The 21,308-nt window shown below is 35.3% G+C and overlaps 2 protein-coding genes and 1 long non-coding RNA gene across 5 annotated transcripts in view; 2 read left to right on the plus strand and 1 right to left on the minus strand.

Moving 5' to 3' along the window:
- Positions 1-1,092: 1,092 nt before the first annotated feature.
- LOC128919878 (uncharacterized) lies at positions 1,093-2,808 on the plus strand. Its single transcript, XR_008470013.1, has 3 exons — positions 1,093-1,475; positions 1,565-2,584; positions 2,653-2,808. It is a non-coding gene; the product is annotated as an uncharacterized LOC128919878 (long non-coding RNA).
- Positions 2,809-2,932: 124 nt separating this feature from the next.
- LOC128919877 (putative nuclease HARBI1) lies at positions 2,933-21,194 on the minus strand. 2 transcript variants are annotated; one of them, XR_008470012.1, is made up of 3 exons: positions 4,410-21,194; positions 3,954-4,349; positions 2,933-3,898 (listed from the first exon to the last, which is right to left on the minus strand). XR_008470012.1 is itself a non-coding variant. In XM_054225442.1 (3 exons), the coding sequence occupies exons 1-3, from the start codon at positions 4,461-4,463 to the stop codon at positions 3,374-3,376; spliced, it is 975 nt and encodes a 324-aa protein (XP_054081417.1). In that variant the 5' UTR covers positions 4,464-5,808; the 3' UTR covers positions 2,933-3,373. The 2 variants fall into 2 exon arrangements, 1 of the variants encoding a protein (XP_054081417.1); XM_054225442.1 differs by having other exon boundaries at positions 4,410-5,808.
- LOC105219659 (equilibrative nucleoside transporter 1) overlaps positions 5,977-21,308 on the plus strand; it is an 89,674-nt gene continuing 74,342 nt past the window's right edge. The window contains exon 1 of one of the 2 annotated variants that reach the window (XM_011195949.3): positions 5,977-6,159. The gene's annotated coding sequence lies outside the window, so the exon portion shown is untranslated. The remainder of the gene's footprint in view (positions 6,160-21,308) is intronic. The other variant, XM_011195951.3, reaches the window with a different exon arrangement.

The raw sequence follows: 21,308 nt of genomic DNA on the forward strand, positions 1-21,308 counted from the left end.
GTGATTGTTAACTTGTAAATTTTGATCGTACGCAATAGCACTCAATTTATTAATCTTAATATATAAAAATCACGTGTCACATTGTTTGTTTTCGATGGACTCCTAAACTACTGAACCGATTTTAATGAAATTTTTAACACTGTGTGCAGTTTGGTCCAACTTGAAAGATAGGATAGTTTATAACTCTCCCTATAGTCGCATTATTTATTTATTGCAAATTATTTGTTATTAGCAAAGAGCTATCCACCAGTTGGTGGCGCTAAGTACGCTATGTAACAGTAGATGGCGCTATATTTCTTTTTAAATGTTCATGGATTTAGGCTGTCATAACAAAAGCTGCCACTTGCTAAAAACATTAAATGAAAATGCGTTGTTTGAAGTTTATATTATTTGTGGTAAAGTTATACGAATCTATGACTTCCAATATTCTAAATTTAAGAAAAAATCACATACAATCCGTGAAATAAATAAAGTTATGGACATATGTATGGTCAGACAAATAAGCAATGAACAGAGTTCAAAAAGCGTTTTAACTATTTCAAATAAAAATTGGGCGGGGCGAAGTTCGCCGGGTCAGCTAGTATAAATGTAAAATATTGTTAAATTAGCATCTAAATATATACAAATGAATGTACGAATATATGTAACAATCGTAATAGTAGTGAAATTTAATATGTATTGTATACAAACAAAAAAAAAACAATACTGAAAACTTTTGAGAAATTGTAAATTATAAAAATTTAATAATTAATACTAACTTTATATGTTAAATATGTAAATGTTTTCAGTGTATAAACGTTTGGAAATATTAAATAATTATTAAAAATGTAAAATACCATACTAGTTTTCAAATGTAAATACCTCAAATAATTAAATAAATAAAAATAAAACAATTTCAATTTTTAACTTTTAAACGAACAAATAGGTGACCTATAGAATGAAGGCCAATGGACCAATGAACCAAATTTGAGTAACGAAACGGTGACCCAACAAATGACCAATACCTGTGATTAAAGGGTTACCCTGAAAATGATAAATCGAACAGTCTCCACTGATAGATGGCTGATTAAAAAAAACTGTCGAACGGTCAAAGTCGAATCGCGTAGCAAAGCACGAATTGTTAGTCATGAAGGTTTTGTTATGTGTTTGCTGGATTTGGCAATTTTCACCATGTATTGAGGAATCAGACTAAAACGGTGTCCGTGCTAGATTTAGAATTCCTGAAGTATTATCATCATTTATGTTGTGAAAATTAAAGTTTTTCTTTATATTGGATGAATCTTGTACTAGTGACATTAATGAAAAAAAAAAAATCTTACAAAAATTCCTAAAGATACCAAAAAAATCCTCACATAATGTGCGCTGCTTACACTTCCAGGCCACACGGGATAGCCTTCATCCGATAGCAAAAATTGGTCAACTATTCAATACTATATACATATGTATATAGTGAAGTACGATAATTCACATATCAAGTAAATATAATAATAAACACCGAAATGGCATGATATTTACAATTAATATGAAATATAATTAATGATTTTGTTATTAAATTCGCCTCTAGGTAGCTAACAAACATCCGTTTGAAGGCGAGCTAAAGTGAGAAGGCGAACCCGCTTCTGCGGTTGCCCAGCTGGTTGATGTCCTCATACGACTCAAGGCTGACATCACCGCCATCCAAGAAGTGCGATGGGCGGGACAAGGACGGAAGAAGGTGAGTCCTTGTGACATCTACTACAGCGGCCATATAAAGGAGCGCAAATTTGGTGTTGGATTTGTGGTGGGAGAGAGACTTCGTCGCCGAGTCCTGGCATTCACCACGGTGGATGAACGTCTAGTCACAATCCGCATAAAAGCGAGGTTCTTCAACATATCGCTTATTTGCGCCCACGCCCCAAACGGAGGAGAAGGACGATGTGACCAAAGATGCTTTCTATGAGCGCCTAGAACGCACCTATGAGCGCTGCCCCCGCCACGATGACAAAATTGTGCATGGCGATTTTAACGCCAGGGTGGGTAAAGAAGGTGTCTATGGCACAACAGTCGGAAAATTCAGCCTCCATGATGAAACATCGCCAAACGGCCTGAGGCTGATCGACTTCGCTGGGGCCCGAAATATGGTCGTCTGTAGTACCAGTTTTCAGCATAAGAAAATACATCAAGCTACTTGGCTGTCTCCTAATCGAAACACGCGTAACTAAATCGATCACGTTGTGATAGACGGAAGACATGTTTCCAGTGTTTTAGACGTGCGTACGCTCCGAGGACCAAATATGGACTCGGACCATTATCTGGTTGCAGCGAAGATACGCACCCGCCTCTGTGCAGCAAAGAACGCCCGTCAACAAACACATGGAAGGTTCGACGTCGAAAAGCTGCAATCGCAACAGACAGCCCCGAAATAGGTCGACTTCCTAAACGCAGGTTGCAATGCATATTTACAATGCATATTGTTACTAAAGTCATACTTGAATTTTCTGGCAACGCCTAATGTTCCTAATTAGTTGGCAACTCAGTTTTAAACGCATCAGATGTTTAAAGCGTGCATCAATTTTATTTGGTATGCAGAACAGACAATGGCAGAGTAAGTAATTTTTATTTATTGTAACTAATTTAAATTGTGTTATCATTTCTTTTTATCTTGTATTATAGAGAAAAAAAGTGGACACACGAGCGGAAGAAGTTATTAATAACAACAAGGCTTCGTCATGAAGCAGAATTTTCCGGCAAAAAAAGGAAGAGAAATACAATTTGGGAGTCGATTTTAAGGGAAATGAGGGACGTTGCGAGCTCGTTTCCATTTTCAAGAGATGAAATAGAGAGGTGTTTTCTCAACATAATGGGGACTTATAAGCGTATAAAAAAAAGAAACAGTACTTCTGGCGAAGCAGCATCAAATTGGGAATATTTTAGTGAAACGATGAAGTGTTTGGGAGTCGTTCAAGTATTGAAGTGCCACTAGAAATGACCGAGTATTCTTTAATTTCATTGGAAAGTCCCTCCACCACAGCAACAATTGACGGAATGGATGTAACACCTACAACATCAGTTAAAAGAAAGAGAAATGACGTAATCGAATTCTTAGAGAAAGAATCCGAAAAGGAAAACGAAGCTATAAATAAGCTTATAAAAATAGAAAGTGAAAGACTTGAAATTGAAAAAGAAAAACTTAAAGAATTAAAGCAACTACGGGCTTTATTTGAAAACCCAGGATAGTTTATAAATAATATAAATTATTACTATTATATAATTATAAGAAATATATATATATATATATATGTTATAGTTTTGAAAGTTCCTATCTTATGAAATAAAATACATTTATGTTCATGTTATTCAAATTGTGTTTTTTATTTTAGAATTGTCGTTTAATTCAGCTTGAAAACAACGTTGCCAGGGCATTTCGTTTTTGTTGGGCTTCATCTCTTTGCAATGATGGAACACTAACTTCAGATGTTTGGGCCTCATCTTCGTCCAATTCTATCCAATCAATGTTTTGCTGACCTTCATTGATTATAATCACGTTATGTATTATCATGCACGTTAATACAATAATTTTTGGAATATGAGCGAGCTGTACACCAATAAATTTTAAAATTCTGAACTTTTGTTTTAATATCCCGAACGCCTGTTCAACATAAACTCGGTTAGTGCTTAAAATAGTGTTAAATTTGCTCTGCTGCGATGTTAAAAAACCATTATCCCGATATGGCACCATGAGAAACGTTTCTAGCGGATAAGCTGCGTCGCCTAAGAAGTGGTGATTTGGTGGAATTTTTAATTCACCGCTTACTAGTGCTCTACGAAATGGGCTCCTTTGCCACACTGATGCGTCATGACATCGTCCGGGACAGCCGACAAAGACGTCCAGAAATTTCATATCGCAGTCAACAATGGCCTATACAAATTGTTTATTATAATTTGACTAGAGATGAGTATACATGTGTAATTACCTGTGCAATGATGGAAAACGTCCCTTTTCTGTTATAGAAACTTATTGCATCGTTTTTTGGTTGTGATATGGGAATGTGCGTTCCATCAATGCATCCTAATACAAAAGGAAATATATTGTGGCGACGTTGAGAAAACCCATCAGCGATCTTTTTTTGAGCTGCAGTAGTAGTCGGAAATTTTATTATTGTCGATTTTAGACGACATATAAGTTTGAGGATTTTAATAAATGCTCTATAAGTGGCGCCCATTCCTACATCAAATCTGTCACTAATTTGTCGAAATGATGTATTATTGGCAAGCTTCCAAATTGTCAAATACAATGCCTTTTCCATGGAAACTGCAGTACGACCTGTTGATGATTCGGTCCACATTGGTTGTAGCATTGTCATCAGCCTCTGAAATTGCAGCGAACACGTTTTATGTTATCCATATTTGAAATTCAATTGTGTACTTACCTTGAATGTGCTTCTTCGCATCCGAAAATGGGAATAAAATATATCGTCTTCCATCAATACAACAGATTCACAAAAATTTTTATTTTTCACCACCTTTCTTCTCGTTAAATTCAAAGTCCTTAATAAAAACTGCCGTTTCTTTTTTTTCTTTTCAATTAGTTTTTTTATTAACTTAATATTTGAAGAATTAGCTAATTAGCTATGACATATGTTTTATGTATGAGTTTTACGATGACGTTCCTAAACGTCATTTATATGCAAAGCATTTATTTGCAACGCAGAGTTGCGTTGAAAATCAGCTTTGCATTTCATACGCATTTTTTCGAGTTATGCATCGCAACTTGCGTTTAGGAAGTCGGCCATACTCTTCTCGACTTGCACTCCTACTCTCTGAGAGCACTCATCAGCATCTCGGTATAAGAGAACTGTGGGACGGCATCTCAAACACTCCGCGTGCCGCTGCAACCGAAACCATTGGCTTTCGGAAAAGTAAAAAAAACAGCTGGTACGATGAGGAATGCCGTCTCGCAACGGAGAGAAAATAGACTGTATTACTGTATCACCCTCTTCAATTCCATATTTTGGGTTTAGAAAATTTATATTTTACGTTTTACTTATTTAAAAATGCGTGGTTCAATAATTTAAACTTTAATTAGGCTGCAGATCACTGATTTAAATAAAACACGCAAAATGATACTTCACAAGCAGCCATGATATAGCTCAAAACAAAACTTGTTCAAACAAACGAGAACTTTTGTTGTTTCTCTCTCTCATTCAGGGTGCTGTACGAGAAAAGCGTTGAGGTAAATGCTCATGCACATTTTAACCTTTGTTGCACATATATGTATGTAGTGGTGTTATTAAAATTTCTTTGAATGTGTTGGAGTTTCAGTACCCATGAGAGCCCTTTCACACAGGCAATTCCTGTTGCGGCAATTCTTAGTTTTATAGGAGAGGGGGCGACGAGGAGAGGAGAACCGCGCCGAGTCTGCTGTGTGTGGGCAGCACGCTTTGTGTTCTAATTCGTAACAGTTCGCTGATACGTAACAGTGTTGCATTTGCGTACATTTTAAAATTAATGTATGCAATATATTTGAAAATTTGAATCTAATCATTTATTTTTGTATGTAATTTGCAAATACATATATAAATATGCATAATATAATTAAAATATGTTAGAAAATTGAGAATAACGAAAAAATTAGTTAATGAAATATATTTTTTTGTTTGAAAACGATGCGTACAAGAAGTTGAGAAAATTATATGAAAGAGAATGAGAGAAAGACACGAACAGAGTTGTGGAACAAGAATTGCTCGTGTGAACGCAATGGGCGACAGCAGAAGAGAATCGCCCCCGAATTAACAACAGGAGTTGCCTGTGTGAAAGTGGACTGACTTGCTGGGTGGTTATTAATTTCGATTATCGTTTCTTTTCAATAGATAATTTCTCTGGTCAAGATTAGTTAGCAAGATACAAATATATTTGAAGGCGCCAACTTAGAGGACAATAGTTATTGCTTCTGTAGGCGAGGCTTAACTCTCGACACATGGGTGAAGGAAAGATACTATTACAGATTTGTTTTAGTTGGATGTAAAATTAGTTATTATGTGTAACATATTGTAAGAATTTTACAAGTTCAAATTCTTCACCCTTTAATGGTGGTTGAATTGAAGTAATAGTGACCGTTATCGTGTTATTGAAGTTTCCTATTACGTATAATTCGTACGTAGGTTTATTAAGATTTTAATAGTAAGTAAGATTGTCTTTTACATGCTGTGCTACACCGAAAGTTCTTATGGTTGTAGATTTGGATATTTTTGTTCTTCACATAAAGTGGTGTTCAGTATTTATTATGTACATACATAGTTCATAATTAATATTGTGAAACGATTTAAAAATGCGACTCCAAATGTGCACACTTTTAACCCTTAAACGCATCGATTAGGGCCATGGGGTCTTGAGTGACCCCAAACAAATATTAGGAAATGAGTGTCAAAACGAAATAAAATGAAATTAATTTTATTGTAATTAATAAAGGGGAAACTTTAGTATACTATCCCAGGCTTTCGGTAATGAAATGGGTATCGTTGGAAAGAGGAAGTTCTCCAGATTAAGAATATATATACATATAGCTGCAGCTGACTTATAGTTTTCGAGATATTCTCACTTAAAGTTGAAAAAAGTGCTACTTTTTTTCTTGAATTTTCACAATATATACTGAATATTTTATTAATATTATGCACTTATTTTACACTTACACTTCACCACATACTTATTTTATAAAATTTATCACGAAAATAGCTGTAAATAAGTATTTAACATTTTACACAAATCTCTTAATTTCAACAATAACAAAAAGGGTTGCAGCTTGACAAGTAATAAGTGTTGCCATATCAGATATTTTGCAAACGAATGAGAAGAACCAAAATAAATAAATACCCAAAATGCAGAAAACAAATGCCCTATAAAAAGATTATATAAAGATAATATAAGAAAGTTTATGATATTCACTCTATGCACTATAAGTAAGGGAAATGAAATGTTCTTTCGTGTAGAAATACTTTCCACATTGGCGGCCTTCGGCCGCGCTTCAAAAAAATAACCCTGGTCGAGCCAACACCGGGAGTTATCAAAGAGGGGGAATTGAAATACTCTTTCGTGTAGAACTACTTTCCGCATTGGTCCCCTTCGGCCGCGCTTCAAAAAAATAACCCTGGTCGAGCCAACACCGGGAGTTATCAAAGAGGGGGAATTGAAATACTCTTTCGTGTAGAACTACTTTCCGCATTGGCGGCCTTCGGTCGCGATTCAAAAAAATAACCCTGGTCGAGCAAACACCGGGAGTTATCAAAGTGGGGGAATTGAAATATTCTTTCGTGTAGAAATACTTTCCGCATTGGCGGCCTTCGGCCGCGCTTCAAAAAAATAACCCTGGTCGGACAATCACCGGGTGTTATCAAAGAAAAGGTAATACCGAAAGACTTTGCATTAGTCATAACACCATTATGGTTTGGTTTGGGGTATAATCCTTCTTTTTTCTGTTTATTTTTATTCTTTTGATTTTTGCGAAATATTTGATGTGGCAACACTGATTACTTGTCAACCTGCAACCCTTTTTGCTATTTTTTAAACGAAGATTTGTGTAAAATGTTAAATATTTATTTACAGCCATTTTCGTCATAATTTTTATAAAATAAATATGCAGAAACAATGTGGTGAAGTGTAAGTGTAAAATAAGTGCAGAATATTAATAAAATATTCAGTATATATTGTGAAAATTCAATATAAAAGTAGCATTTTTTTCAACTTTAAGTGCGAATATCTCGAAAACTATAAGTCAGCTGCAGCTATATGTATATATATTCTTAATCTGGAGAACCTCCTCTTTCCAACGATACCCATTTTATTGCCGAAAGCCTGGGATAGTATTCTTTATTATTATTAACTTTAAGAAACAAAAACATAACTGCAACATTATATCTAATAAAAAAAATTAAAAAACGTAACTTCTCTTAAAACTATTTTTTGGCATAGTCGAGATCAAATAAAAGAAAACTAATCAGTCTCATCAGCGGATTCTTCTGTTTTGCATTCGACACAGTAAGACCTCGAGTGTTGCTGACAAATAAATTTGTGACACTTGAAGCATTTTGTTGGCACTTTTTTGTCGTTCTTTCTAGGACATGATGAACAGCGCCCGCGCTTAGCTGTCGATTGTTGGACCGTCTCATCCACATCAGGAACTTCACGCTTTGTTGTCGTTGGTACAGCACAAAGTTGTACAAGTGCTGCTGCTAACTGCTTCAAAAATATCCGCCTTATATGCGTAATACCCTTATCAGTATTTGCTTTTGTTCTTCTTCCAACATTAGCTGCAAAGTTGGTCATTACAATCTACACCGCCTTTCGTACTATTATAATAAGTAATTATTTCTGGTTTCTGAGCGCTGGTTGTTGTTTCGTCAATGGCGTTATCATAGTGCATGGTGGAAAGTAATACAACAGTTTTCTTTGGCTTAGGAACATGGTGGTCTATTTTTGTTTGGCAAAAATTCGGTTGGAATATTAGGCTTCCTTTTATTCAAAGTGCCAACAAGAGTCAATTTGTATTCAGGCTTTAGCAACTCCTTAGCTAGTTTTGTACTTGTGTACCAATTGTCAGTTGTTATGTTTCGACCGCTGCGCATTATTGGTTCAACTAGACTCTCATCTGGAGAGTTAGATATCTGATATTCTCCATCTGGTTGTTTTCCAGAATAAACTTCAAAATTACACAAGTAATATGTTTTCGAGTCCACCATGGCTTGGAGTTTTATTCCGTACTTTTTAGGCATGTAAACCTTCCCTCTAAACCGACAACGAAAACCAATGAACTGTTCATCGATAGTTACATTCTCGCCGGGGCAATAAGCAGCTAAAAACTTTCTTTCTATATTTTGACACAAATATCTTATCGCTGCCATATTATCAATTTTTAGTCCTTCCTCGCGATCTGATGTATTATCAAACAGTAGACATCTTAACAAAAATAGAAAACGTTTATAACACATTGTTAGCCTAAACATTTCTACGCCTGATCCATCTTGTGCCCATAAATGAATAAAGTTCAAGTGGGCCATAATTAGTAAGCCCAAAAATGCATTCATTTCGATAACATATGATGGGAGTGCATCCCGTTCTCTCTCAAACTTTGCCTTTATTTTATCTATATACAAATTGGTATTTGTGACCAAAAGTTCAATAACATCTCTGGAGATTTGCGTTCCTTGTAAGTAAGAGACTCCCGGTAAGTGAAGAATAACATTTTGTGCTCGGGTTCTTACTTTGTTAGACGGCGGTACTTTAGACCATTTCACTTTCGGGCCATTTCTCTGAGTATGTCGAGATAAAAAATAGTTACCTTCCGATGGTTCGGAGATGTTCTGAATATCTTTGGATTCTTCAATTTCGCTTTCTGAATCATGTGCACTTTCAATAGCAGCATCATTTACCGTTTCGTTTTCCGAATCCGAACCAGCTACATCTTGCTCTATATCAGACATTTCGTTCAGCCATTGCAATATTTGCCTTGTGAAGAAGCTAGAAGCTATAAAAAGCGCGAGAGCGATCTAACCACTGTAAAACCTTTTTTTTTTAATTTCAACTGGCCCTGTGTTTAAATATATTATAACCGGAGTGGCGAAAATTTTGTATAACTCCAGAAAAGAGGACGGTTTAATGGCACAATTCCGATTTCTCTTGCGCCGCGATCTGAAGGTTCCGTTGGAAAGAGGAAGTCCTCCTGATTATAAAAATATATAGGGTTATAGGTACCGCAGTTTTCGAGATATCCGGCTTTAAAGCTCCAAAAATCAAAAATGTCAACACGTTAACACATTTTAGGCACTTTTTTCACTTCAAATATTAGAAATTACATTGCTAACATTCAATTAAAGGCTGGAATTTAGTATAGTATATCTCTACGAGGAGGCTAATAGTTTTTGAGATAGTCGCGTTTAAAATTTAAAAATTGTCTAATTTTAACACGTAATTTCTCGCTAATCCAATATTCTCAATTATATTTTGCATTCACACTTCACTACTTTCTTTCGGAGATGATAATTATTTTGAAATTTGCTTTAAATAATAATTTTAATTTTTATTCAATTTTATCAATTCACACAATAACAAAAGGGTTGCATGCTGACGAAAATATTGCTATATCTAAAAATGTGTAAACTGAATCAAAATAGTATTTAGAAAGGTGGGATTATAGCCCATATACAAGTACCACTATACTGTGATAGGAAAAATAGTTCAGTATTTCTCTTACTTTAATAAACCGGGCGTTGGATCGACCAGGGTTATATTTTTGAAGCGCGGCCCAAGGCCGCCAATGCAGAAAGTAGTTCTACGCGAAGGTAGTTGTGATTTCCATTTCTTTGATAATACCCGGTGTTGACTCGACCAGGGTTATTTTTTTTAAGCGCAGGCCGCCAATGCAGAAAGTAGTCCTACGCAAAAGAACTCGTAATTTTTATGGATAGATATGGCAATGGTTATACTATTTCGTCAGCATGCAACCCTTTTGTTAATGTGTGAATTGATAAAATTGAATAAAAATTAAAATGCTTATTTAAAGCAAATTCCTAAATTATTAATATAAAATAAATACAGAGGTAGTCAAAATTATTTACACATTGGCCGTTTTTTTACAAGTTTCACAGAAAAAGCTTTTGCTTGTTGTTGTTGTCGCAAGGTAACAAAATGCTATGTGGTTATAAACCTTGATCTTTTCCTGAGAAAATGAAGCCAGTTTGGCCAGAATAATTAGAAATATTGCGGAGATATAAGCAAATGAACTACAGACTCGCAGTAGTCAAAAGTATTTACACACAACTTGAAATGGAGTATCCTATTATTTTTTAATGATATTTTTTTTATTTTAATGTTTAGTCTATGTTACTATTCTAAGGCGATAAATTATTAATTGGTTACCTCGCCTTTGGCATCAATAACAGCCTATTTTATGGTCCGAATTGATTCAACACAATTGGGCGCTAAGTTATCTGTTAATTTAGACCAAATGTCGGTAATTTTTGCATTTTCGGTTATTATATCAATGAAATAAATTGTTATTCAAGATCTTTTAAACTGAAGTTAATGAATGACAGTAAAAATTAAATGGGTCGGCTTTAGTATACTACCCCAGGCTTTCGGAGATAAAATGGGTATGGTTAGAATATATATATACATAGCTGCAACTTATAGTTTTTGAGATACTCGCACTTAAAGTCAAAAATTTACAACATTTAACACATTGTTTCTCACTGTATATTGAATTTTTCACATGTATCTTGCACTTTACATATACAATAGAATTTCCATAACTTGAACGTCTATAACTCGTAGATCTCCATAACTCGTAAGGAAGCGAACAAAAAATATGATATTACACTTATGGATTGCATAAATCATATAACAAACGCATGGGATACAGACGTCAAGAGAACCAATAGTAAACTGCAACAATCATTTTACTGCAATAAGCATTTTAATTTGTATTCAGTTTTATCAATTCACACAATAACAAAAGGGTTGCATGCTGACGAAATACAAGCATTGCCATATCTCAAAAAAAATCAAAATAAATAAAAAGGAGGGATTTTAGGCGTAGAACTACTTTTTGCATTGGCGGCCTTTGGCCGCGCTTCATAAAAATAACCCTGATCAAGACAACACCAACATCTCAAAGAGATAAAAATTACGAGTTCTTTGGCGTAGGACTACTTTCTGCATTGGCGGCCTTCGGCTGCGCTTCAAAAAATTAACCCTGGTCGATCCAACACCGGGTATTATCAAAGAGATGGAAATCACAACTTCTTTCGCGTAGAACTACTTTCTGCATTGGCCAAACAATAGTAAACTGCAACAATCAAAATTACAGAATTTATGTTTTAAGGTTATATATAATACATAAAATTTTACGCGAAGTAAATAAATACAACTGTGTAAAAATTTATATTTTACAGCTTTGTAAGTTTTAATGAAAATTCTGTAACTCGTTTTTTTGTGGATTATGGTGATTCGAGTTAGAGAAGTTCTACTGTATTTACTCTTCACTAATTTGTTTCTACATTGTGATATTGTTAAAATTGAATAAAAACTAAAATGCTTATTTAAAGCAAATTTCGTAATATAAATATAAAATAAATTTCCAGCATAAGAAAATACACCAAGCTACTTGGCTGTCTCCTGATCGAAACACGCGTAACCAAATCGATCACGTTGTGATAGACGGAAGACGTGTCTCCAGTGTTTTAGACGTGCGTACGATCCGAGGACCAAATATGGACTCGGACCATTATCTGGTTGCAGCGAAGATACGCACCCGCCTCTGTGCAGCAAAGAACGCCCGTCAACAAACACAAGGAAGGTTCGACGTCGAAAAGCTGCAATCGCAACAGACAGCCACGAAATACTCTACTCGACTTGCACTCTTGCTCTCTGAGAGCACTCATCAGCATCTCGGTATAAGGGAACTGTGGAACGGCATCTCAAACTCACTGCGTACCGCTGCAGCCGAAACAATTGGCTTTCGGAAAAGTTAAAAAAAATAGCTGGTACAATGAGGAATGCCGTCTCGCAGCGGAGGGAAAACAGACTGCCTACCTCGCAACGTTGCAAACGACCACAACACGTGCGGGATGTGATAGATACCGAGAGCTGAAGAGGGAAGCGAGACGCATCTGCAGACAAAAAAAGAAAGAGGCCGAAATGAGTGAGTACGAAGAGCTTGAGAACCTGGCAGACAGAGGGAATGTTCGAAAATTTTATGAAAAAATGAAGCGACTTAACGAAGGTTTCAAGACCGGAGCATCCTCATGTAGAGACCAAGGTGGTAATCTGGTAACCGATGTCCAGGGCATACTGGGATTATGGAGGGAACACTTCTCCGACCTGCTGAATAGCAGTGAAAGTACAACACCTGGAGTTGGCGAACCCGATTACCCAATCGATGACGATGGAATAGATGTTCCATTACCCGACCATGAAGAAATTCGAATAGCAATTACCCGCCTGAAGAACAACCAAGCGGCAGGGGCCGATAGTTTACCGGATGCAACATCTTCTTTGCAAATTATGGTCGGAAGAAAGCATGCCTGACGATTGGAACCTCAGTGTGCTTTGCCCAATCCATAAAAAGGGAGATCCCACAAACTGTGCCAATTACCGTGGGATAAGCCTCCTAAATGTCGCCTATTATGTTCTATCAAGCGTACTGTGTGAAAGACTTAAACCCACCGTCAACAAACTGATTGGACCTTATCAGTGTGGCTTTAGACCTGGAAAATCCACAATGGACCAGATATTCACCATGCGCCAAATTTTGGAGGAGACCCGTGAAAATAGGATCAACACACACCACCTTTTTGTCGATTTTAAAGCTGCTTTCGACAGCACGAAAAGGAGCTGCCTTTATGCCGCGATGTCAACATCAGATGAGACGACACTAGGAGTTTTCGAGAGGAAAATATTGCGCAAGATTTATGGTCCTCAGAACATTGGCAACGGCAAATACCACAGACGATGGAACGATGAGCTGTACGAGTTATACGACGACATTGACATAGTTCAGCGAATAAAAAGACAGTGGCTACGCTGGCTAGGTCATGTTGTCCGAATGGACGAAAACAATCCTGCCCTGAAAGTGTTCGATGCAGTACCCGGCGGAGGAAGCCGAGGAAGGGGAAGGCCTCCACTCCGTTGGAGGGACCAGGTGGAGAGCGACCTGGTTACACTTGGAATCTCCAACTGTCGCCGAACTGCGAAGGAAAGAGACGAGTGGGGCGCTCTCATCGATTCGGCTATAACCGGCTAAACGGTTGAACGCCAATAACATACATACAATATAAAATAAATATGTAGACACAAATTAGTGAAGTGTAAATATATGTGAAGTGCAAAATACATGTGAAAAATTCAATATTCAGTGAGAAATAACGTGTTGTAAATTTTTGACATTTAATCGAATATCTCGAAAACTATAAGTCAGCTGAAGCTATGTGTATATATTCTTAATCTGAACCTCTCCTCATCCTTTTTCCAACCATACCCATTTTACCCCCAAAAGCCTGGGATAGTATACTAAAGTTTCCCCAATTTAATTCACTTTTATAATAAAAAACAATAAATTAATTAATATATGCACATATGCCCGTATATATAAAATTCTAATTAGTTTAAACATTCACAATTTGTGTTTCGTCGTTATTTAATGAATATTTGATTTAATTTTAATAAACAAAAATCATTAAAAGAACTAAATAAGAGCAAATGCTCAAAGTAGCCCTGATTTACACATTCATTCAACTGCTCTTTCTACATCTGACGGCTGCTAGCTGTTGCTAGCGAAAATTCCACAGGCAGAAACTAGCAGCTCTCATGCGATCAGCGGATGCTCTCTTCTGCTAGTTTCTATTAATTTTTTGATTAAAAACACGCTTTTCCAGCAGAAACTTGACTAATTATCACTTGCCAGCATTTTGTATACAGACTTGTCGTATTTCATATCCTTTCATCCAATTTTTTTTTAATCTTAAAGCTTAAAATCTTCACATATTTCATTATTACGGAACACATTCAGGAAAAACTAGAGTAGTATCATAATTGAAGCAATGATAATAAAAATAGAAACAATGAGAGAGAGAGAGAGCAGGTCAAATGTCAACATAACTTAGGGTACCTGAAGAGTGGACGCTCAAAGTCGAGCCGAGCGCAAGGCTGATTTCGATCAGCACTGATCAATTTTAGGTACCGCAGAGTGGTTGTGAGAGTCGCTAAATGTACGTATGTATATGTACTTTTGTTCTTTAAACTTTTAATATTTGTATACTGATTTATTACGATATTCGCTAGTTTTTTAAATATAAATCAATTAATATTCGATTACACTCTTGATTTTAATGTATAATTACATTTTTTTATTATTATTAATATTATATTAAACATATTTTCGAAATTAATTTATTTAATCCAAATTTAAATTAAAAATATCAAGATAATGACATACATATTTGCACTTAAAATTGCAAAAATTAAGTGAATAAATACGTTTCAGCGCGATTCAGAGCCGAAAAACACTACAAAACTGTTTTTCTCGCGTTGATCAGCGTTACGCTCTGCCTCGGTCAACTTCCACTCTGCGCCAACTGTGTGATTTCGTATAAAAATGTATGCGCACAGCTTTGACGCTTATTTCTAGCATTCATCAGCGTTGCGCTCGGCTCGGCTTTGAGCGTCCACTCTGCAGGTACCCTTAGTATTTTAAATTCAACAGACTTCCAAGTCAACAGCAAAAACAAAATAAATATTTTAATGCTGTCAGCATTAGCTATGCGCAAAGAATTTCAATTTCCACATGCCATGCTGATTTGTATTGAGGTGTTGAGCAACTCCCAAATCAGTACGAATTTTATTACTGCATGCAAAAATCTGACTAGGTATTCCCAGCAAAACACTTCGTTTAATAAAGAACTACTAGAGAGTAAATACTGGAAGAATTTGCATTGTTCATCACAGGATTAAAGCTTCAAAATCCAGAATATAATCTTTCATTTTAATGTGTTTGCAAAATATTTGAATATGGTATTACTTGTTCTACTGGTTATACTTTTATATAAAGCAAAAATGTTAGGAGACAAGATTTATAATGTAATACCTAGTGAAATAAATTAATAATGTATATTTAAAATTTCATATTTAACTATATTCAAATAGTCGTCATCTATAAAATGTTCCCTGCAAATAACAGTATATCTATACTACAATTATATTAGAAGAAAGATTTTAATGTATGTTTGTAATGAATAAACTCAAAAACTACTGTGCCGATTTCAAAAATTATTATATTCACCATTGGAAAGCTACTTTCACCCTGAGTAACATAGGTTATATTTATTGCTAGAAAATAATAGTGATCGTTATTTAAACTTAACCAAGGTGAAAAAAAGTGCCCTAAAACGTATTGCTTTGCCTGCGCTCCGGAAACTATATATGTTCCTCAATATTAAATAACTTCAATATCTACAAAAATTGCTCGAAAGCATATGTCTAACTATTGCAACCACCATTAGTGTTTTTTCATTAAAAAATATGTTTAAATACCACCGCTATAAGCTCCTTTATTTATACTTTGGTATTAATCCTTATCAAAATAAATAACTTCGTAAATAAGAGTGCTTTAATTCCAATATATGTATAAGTTTTTGAACTACTTATGCCGGTATTCTGCTTGTCACATTTGTCTCATGTCTCTATTTGTCACAATTGCGAATTGGCGACCCTGTTAGTCAGGATGTATCATTTTGGTATTCTGGTTGACACAGTCTCAAAAAAGTTCACCAAATAGTGTGGTGAAATGAAGAGCAAGCTATCAGCTGTTTATTTTAGTTGATTAGAGATGAGTGCATGTTCACAATGATAATTTGTGAATTGATTGCACGCACCAAATTTCAGCAGAGAAATGTCTTATAAATAATTGGATAATACTATTATTTAAAATAATACTAAAATAATTTATAATAAATGCGTAATATATGTATTTTATTTGAATCAATTGTTAAGTAAATATGAAAAAATTTACCTAACAATCGATTAACAGACGTACTCATCCTTACATTTGAGCATAACGGCAATCGAAGGTAAATAATTGTAAAAAATACAAATTCATTATTTTATGATTATTATATATTTTGGATTTTGGATATATATATAATATATACAAATATATTTGTGTTTTGGAAATCGAAATAATTTCCTAAATGTATTTTCTTCATCTAAAAAGTGATCTTCCTTGTTGCGCAAAATAGCCAGATTGCGCCTACGAGTGTAGCTAAAACATAAGCACTTTGTTATGTATTATTGCAAAGTTGCAAATATTAATATATTATCTCTCTTCTTCTCGTTTTTTTCATTATAATATATATTAGGCATCATCCATTATTTTGCTCTTGTTTTTCTGTGACCTGGTTTAAAGCACATCACAAATTAGAGACTGTTATTGCTCAAATAGAGATGAGACAAACTCGCCAGAATACCAAAAAGTCACTATAGAGATTACACCACAGATTCGTCTCTATTAGAGACTTGAGACTGCTCGGAGAATACCGGCATTAATTTGGACAATTTGGATTTCAAAAATCTAAGTAATTTAAAAATTTTCGTGTACTTTAATACAACATTTTGTTATAGGTTATGAATAACAAATTTTTTTATAGGTTATAGGTTATGATCACAGATTTCAATTATCTATTTCTATTTTTTGGATATTATTTGTTGGTTGGAAAAATTCCGGGCATTACACACTTCATTTAAAAAAATCATTGCATTTGTCACTCAAAGGAAAAGAAAAAAAACTGTCTCGTAATGTGTTCTATCATTCTTGATATTATGTTAGTCTAGTTTCTGCGGGAAAACCAATTAGCTGCCTTCAGATGTACAAACAGTTGTTGAATGAATATGTGGCTAACTTCGAAAACGTCAATTGCAACGCTTACGTATGTTCTGTAACGCATCAACAATATTTGTTACAGTGAATCATATTTAAAACCATTAACTCGACAGTCGATGCTCAGTGATACATAAAACTGCAAATCACTAAGAAAATTGCTGTTATTGACATTTGAACATACATTGTTAAGTTTTTTATACTCCCGCAACAAAGTTGTTAAGAGAGTTAATATTTTTGTTCACATAACGGTTGTTTGTAACACCTAAAACTAAACGAGTTAAATATAAGGTTACATATACGAAAATGATCAGGATGAAGAGTGGGATTCAAATCCGGATGTCTGTCTATCCTTCCGTCTGTCTGTGCAAGCTAAAACTTGAAAAAAAAAAAAATTAAGCGATCTCGATGACACTTGGTACACTTGTTTTGTGGCACCATTGGAATGTTGCTTTCGAAGATGGGCAAACTCGGACCACTGCCACGTCCACAAAATGGCGAAAACCGAAATCCATAATTAAAGTTATGAAAGTAAAATTTGCTACAAAGGATCGCACTATTAAGGGGCATATTTTGATGTATTTTTTTGGAGAAGTGGGCGTGGCCTCTCCTCCTACTAAGTTTTTGTACATATCTCCTAAACTACTAAACCACCACCAAATTATACCCACGCCTACCTCCCATATAAAGGTTATGGTGAAAACTACTAAAAGTGATTTCATTCTAAAGAAAGTACGGAAGACCTGCACTCAAATTGGTATACAAAATATATCTCCGAAACTACTCGACAAATTTCAATGAAATTTGGTTTGTGATATTTTCCTTACGTCCCAATGATATGTTGGGGAAAAAAAGGCAAAATCGGTTCACAACCACGGCTACTTCCTATATACCAGAACTTTGAAGTAGATCTGAATCGTTTAGTTTACAATATACAGTGGAATTTCCATAACTTGAACTTCTATAACTCAAAGATCTCCATAACTCGAACTCTTGAATTGGCAATAGCGTTTAGAAGCCAAACTTTTCCTTCCATAACTCGAATTTATATAACTCAAACTCTTGAAGAGGCAATAGAGTGAAACTTTCATACAAACTTCCTTCCATAAATCGAACTTTTTGGGCAGTAATTAATACAAAATTTAAAATTTTACTATCGAGGCAGAATTTTAAAAGAGTCACTCTATATTGTACGGAGGCAAACAAAAATATAATATTACACATATGGATTGCATAAATCATCTAACAAAGGCATGTGACACAGACGTCAAGAGCCAATAATTGCAAACTACAACAAACAAAATTACAGAATACATGTTTTAACGTATGTACATAATACTTTATGCGAAGTTAATAATTAGAACTGTGTATAAATCTATATTTTACAGCTTTTTGAAAGTTTGTATGTTTTAATGAAAATTCTATAATTTAGTATATATAATTATAATATAATAATATATAATCTATAGTCTCTAACTCGTGGATTAACTTAGAGAAGTTCCACTTTATAAAGCACTAGTGAACATATCGGAACAAAACTTTGCATAAATACTGCATTAATAGGGTGGTATTGCTCTTCTAAAACTCAACGAAATCGTATAAGTTTTCAAGGCTCCATATATTGAACATGAAGACCTCAGACCTTCGAATTAATTTTTAATAAAAATATAAGTAAGTCACTCAGATATTTTGAAGAAATTCAGAGGGAATATCTTTCATTTAATAATATAATTAAAATGCATCAAATCAGGTCATAACTTCACTTAACTCCGATATACCTAATATTAGGGTTTCCAACTTTGAACGAACTTAATACCATATAAATGACGAATATGTGAGTCTAATTATGTGTTATATTAATAAAATTAAATAAATAAATTGCGAGAGCATAAAATGTTCGGTTACATCCGAATTTAGCCCTTCCTTACTTGTTATTATTTGTTTTATTTTTTTGCCAAAATGATTTTTTTTAATGATTCTGAAAAAAAAACAAGTTATGATGTCTAATTTTTCTAAATATTTGATTATTAGTATAATAGATAGATAGATAGATACTCCATAAGATCCAGTATCCTGAAAAATTCCAGGATAGTATTAGGACTTAGCGAGCCGATTCGCCCATCTGTTGGGATGATATATCCCAAAACTTTGCTCCTGTTTCTGTGAAGCGCTGCACATTCCAGCAGTAAGTGCAGGGGAGTTTCGTCCTCCATGCCACAGAAGCGACAGGTCCGCAACGAGACCAAGCCCAGATTATTAAGATGTGTCCTGACCTTACAGTGGCCCGTGTATATACCAACCAATACCCGTAGTTTGCACCTTGGGAGGTTTATTAAGCACTTGAATCTTTTGTTGTTATAACCTCCCAATAGGCCTTTTGATTGACGCAAACCAGCTGAATGGCGCCAATGCTCCTCCCTAACTCTTTTTTCCTCTGCCCGGAACATATCCCGGATAGTGTGGGGGCCCACTGCCAGAAAGGGTTCTGGCCCAGCCGGTATAGTTGCAGCAGCTGTACGAGCAAGCTCGTCTGCAGTTTCATTACCATCTATCCCGGCACCCAGATGAGGTGAACTTTGTTGCACGATGATAGATAATTTAGTCTATCCATGCACTCTCTAACCAGGCGGGACTATGAGGAAAGCGCTTTTAGTGCCGCCTTGCTATCGCTCATGATGGCATCTCGTTATGATACCTACGCTGAATGTTTATTTCAGCGCACCGGTATATTCCATAAACTTCTGCCTGGAAAATGCTAGGAAAAGCACCCAGTGGCACAGAGAGTTTAGTGCGAGGGTCTGTTATTCCCGCACCTATGCCTTCAGTCGTCTTGGAACCGTCAGTATACCAATGCAGCGAGTTGCTTTCCAATAAAGATCCAAGGCCTGGCTGTTCCAGTTGTCTATTTTGCCTAGGGTGATCTTGAATCTCCTAGTGAAGTTTGTTTCTCGGATGGTATCATCTCTAGGAAGGAGTGCTAGAGAAAGTCTCTCGCCAATCTCTATCATGTTCCGTTATTGATCAACGTCAGAATGATTTGATGACATGTGTAAAAGCAAAATAAGAACATATCCAATAAGATTTTGTACATCGTTCATACATTTTTAAAATAAGATACAATAGTTAAATATTTAAACCAAAACTTTTAACAGGACTTATGGGATGACTAAATACATATTACCCAGTAGAGGGCAGGCCCACGCCTTCGACAAATGAACAAGAGTTACGATCTCACTATAACCTATTGTACCAAGTTCGAATTTTACACCCTAATATCTCATACACATACATATTTATAGCGATCGTAAAATAATATAAAGTAGGAGATTCTTGCGATCAATACCGTCAATCCTGACTAGCCCATCTTTTCTGGCGGCTAAATGCAGTTCATCGCGACCGGTTTCGCTTAAAATTGTCGTAAGCGACACTCTTTTCCTCACCAGTAACCATCAGCTTCAGAATTGGATAGATTTGTTGCTAATCGATTTGAGGTAACTCGTATGCAAGAATGATAGAAGACAAGATTACTAAAAAGTGACGTCATCCGGCCCAGAATGGGAATAGGCAACGTGAAGACTTGTCAAATGGAAATGTGGGTATTACCGCTCACTTCCACTTTTTGGCTTTGTTTTATTGTTTTGTACTACCGACCACTGGGTCTTTGTGACGTCATGCGACAGGAAAATAAAATCCAAAGAAGCTAATAGTAAACAAATGTCGTAATCTTGTAATCTATCATTCTTGCTCGTATGGCACCCACACAATGTGTTTTTTAGTTTTTGTTCATTTCGATAATATTTTCATCTAAAAAAATGATTATAATACCTATGTATGTACACAGGAATATTTCTTACGCATAGTATGCGCATACAAAATTCACAATAATAATACTTTATTGTAATCCAGTACT

The sequence above is a fragment of the Zeugodacus cucurbitae genome, chromosome 2 (genome assembly GCF_028554725.1).
Source record: "Zeugodacus cucurbitae isolate PBARC_wt_2022May chromosome 2, idZeuCucr1.2, whole genome shotgun sequence".
NCBI lineage: Eukaryota > Metazoa > Arthropoda > Insecta > Diptera > Tephritidae > Zeugodacus > Zeugodacus cucurbitae.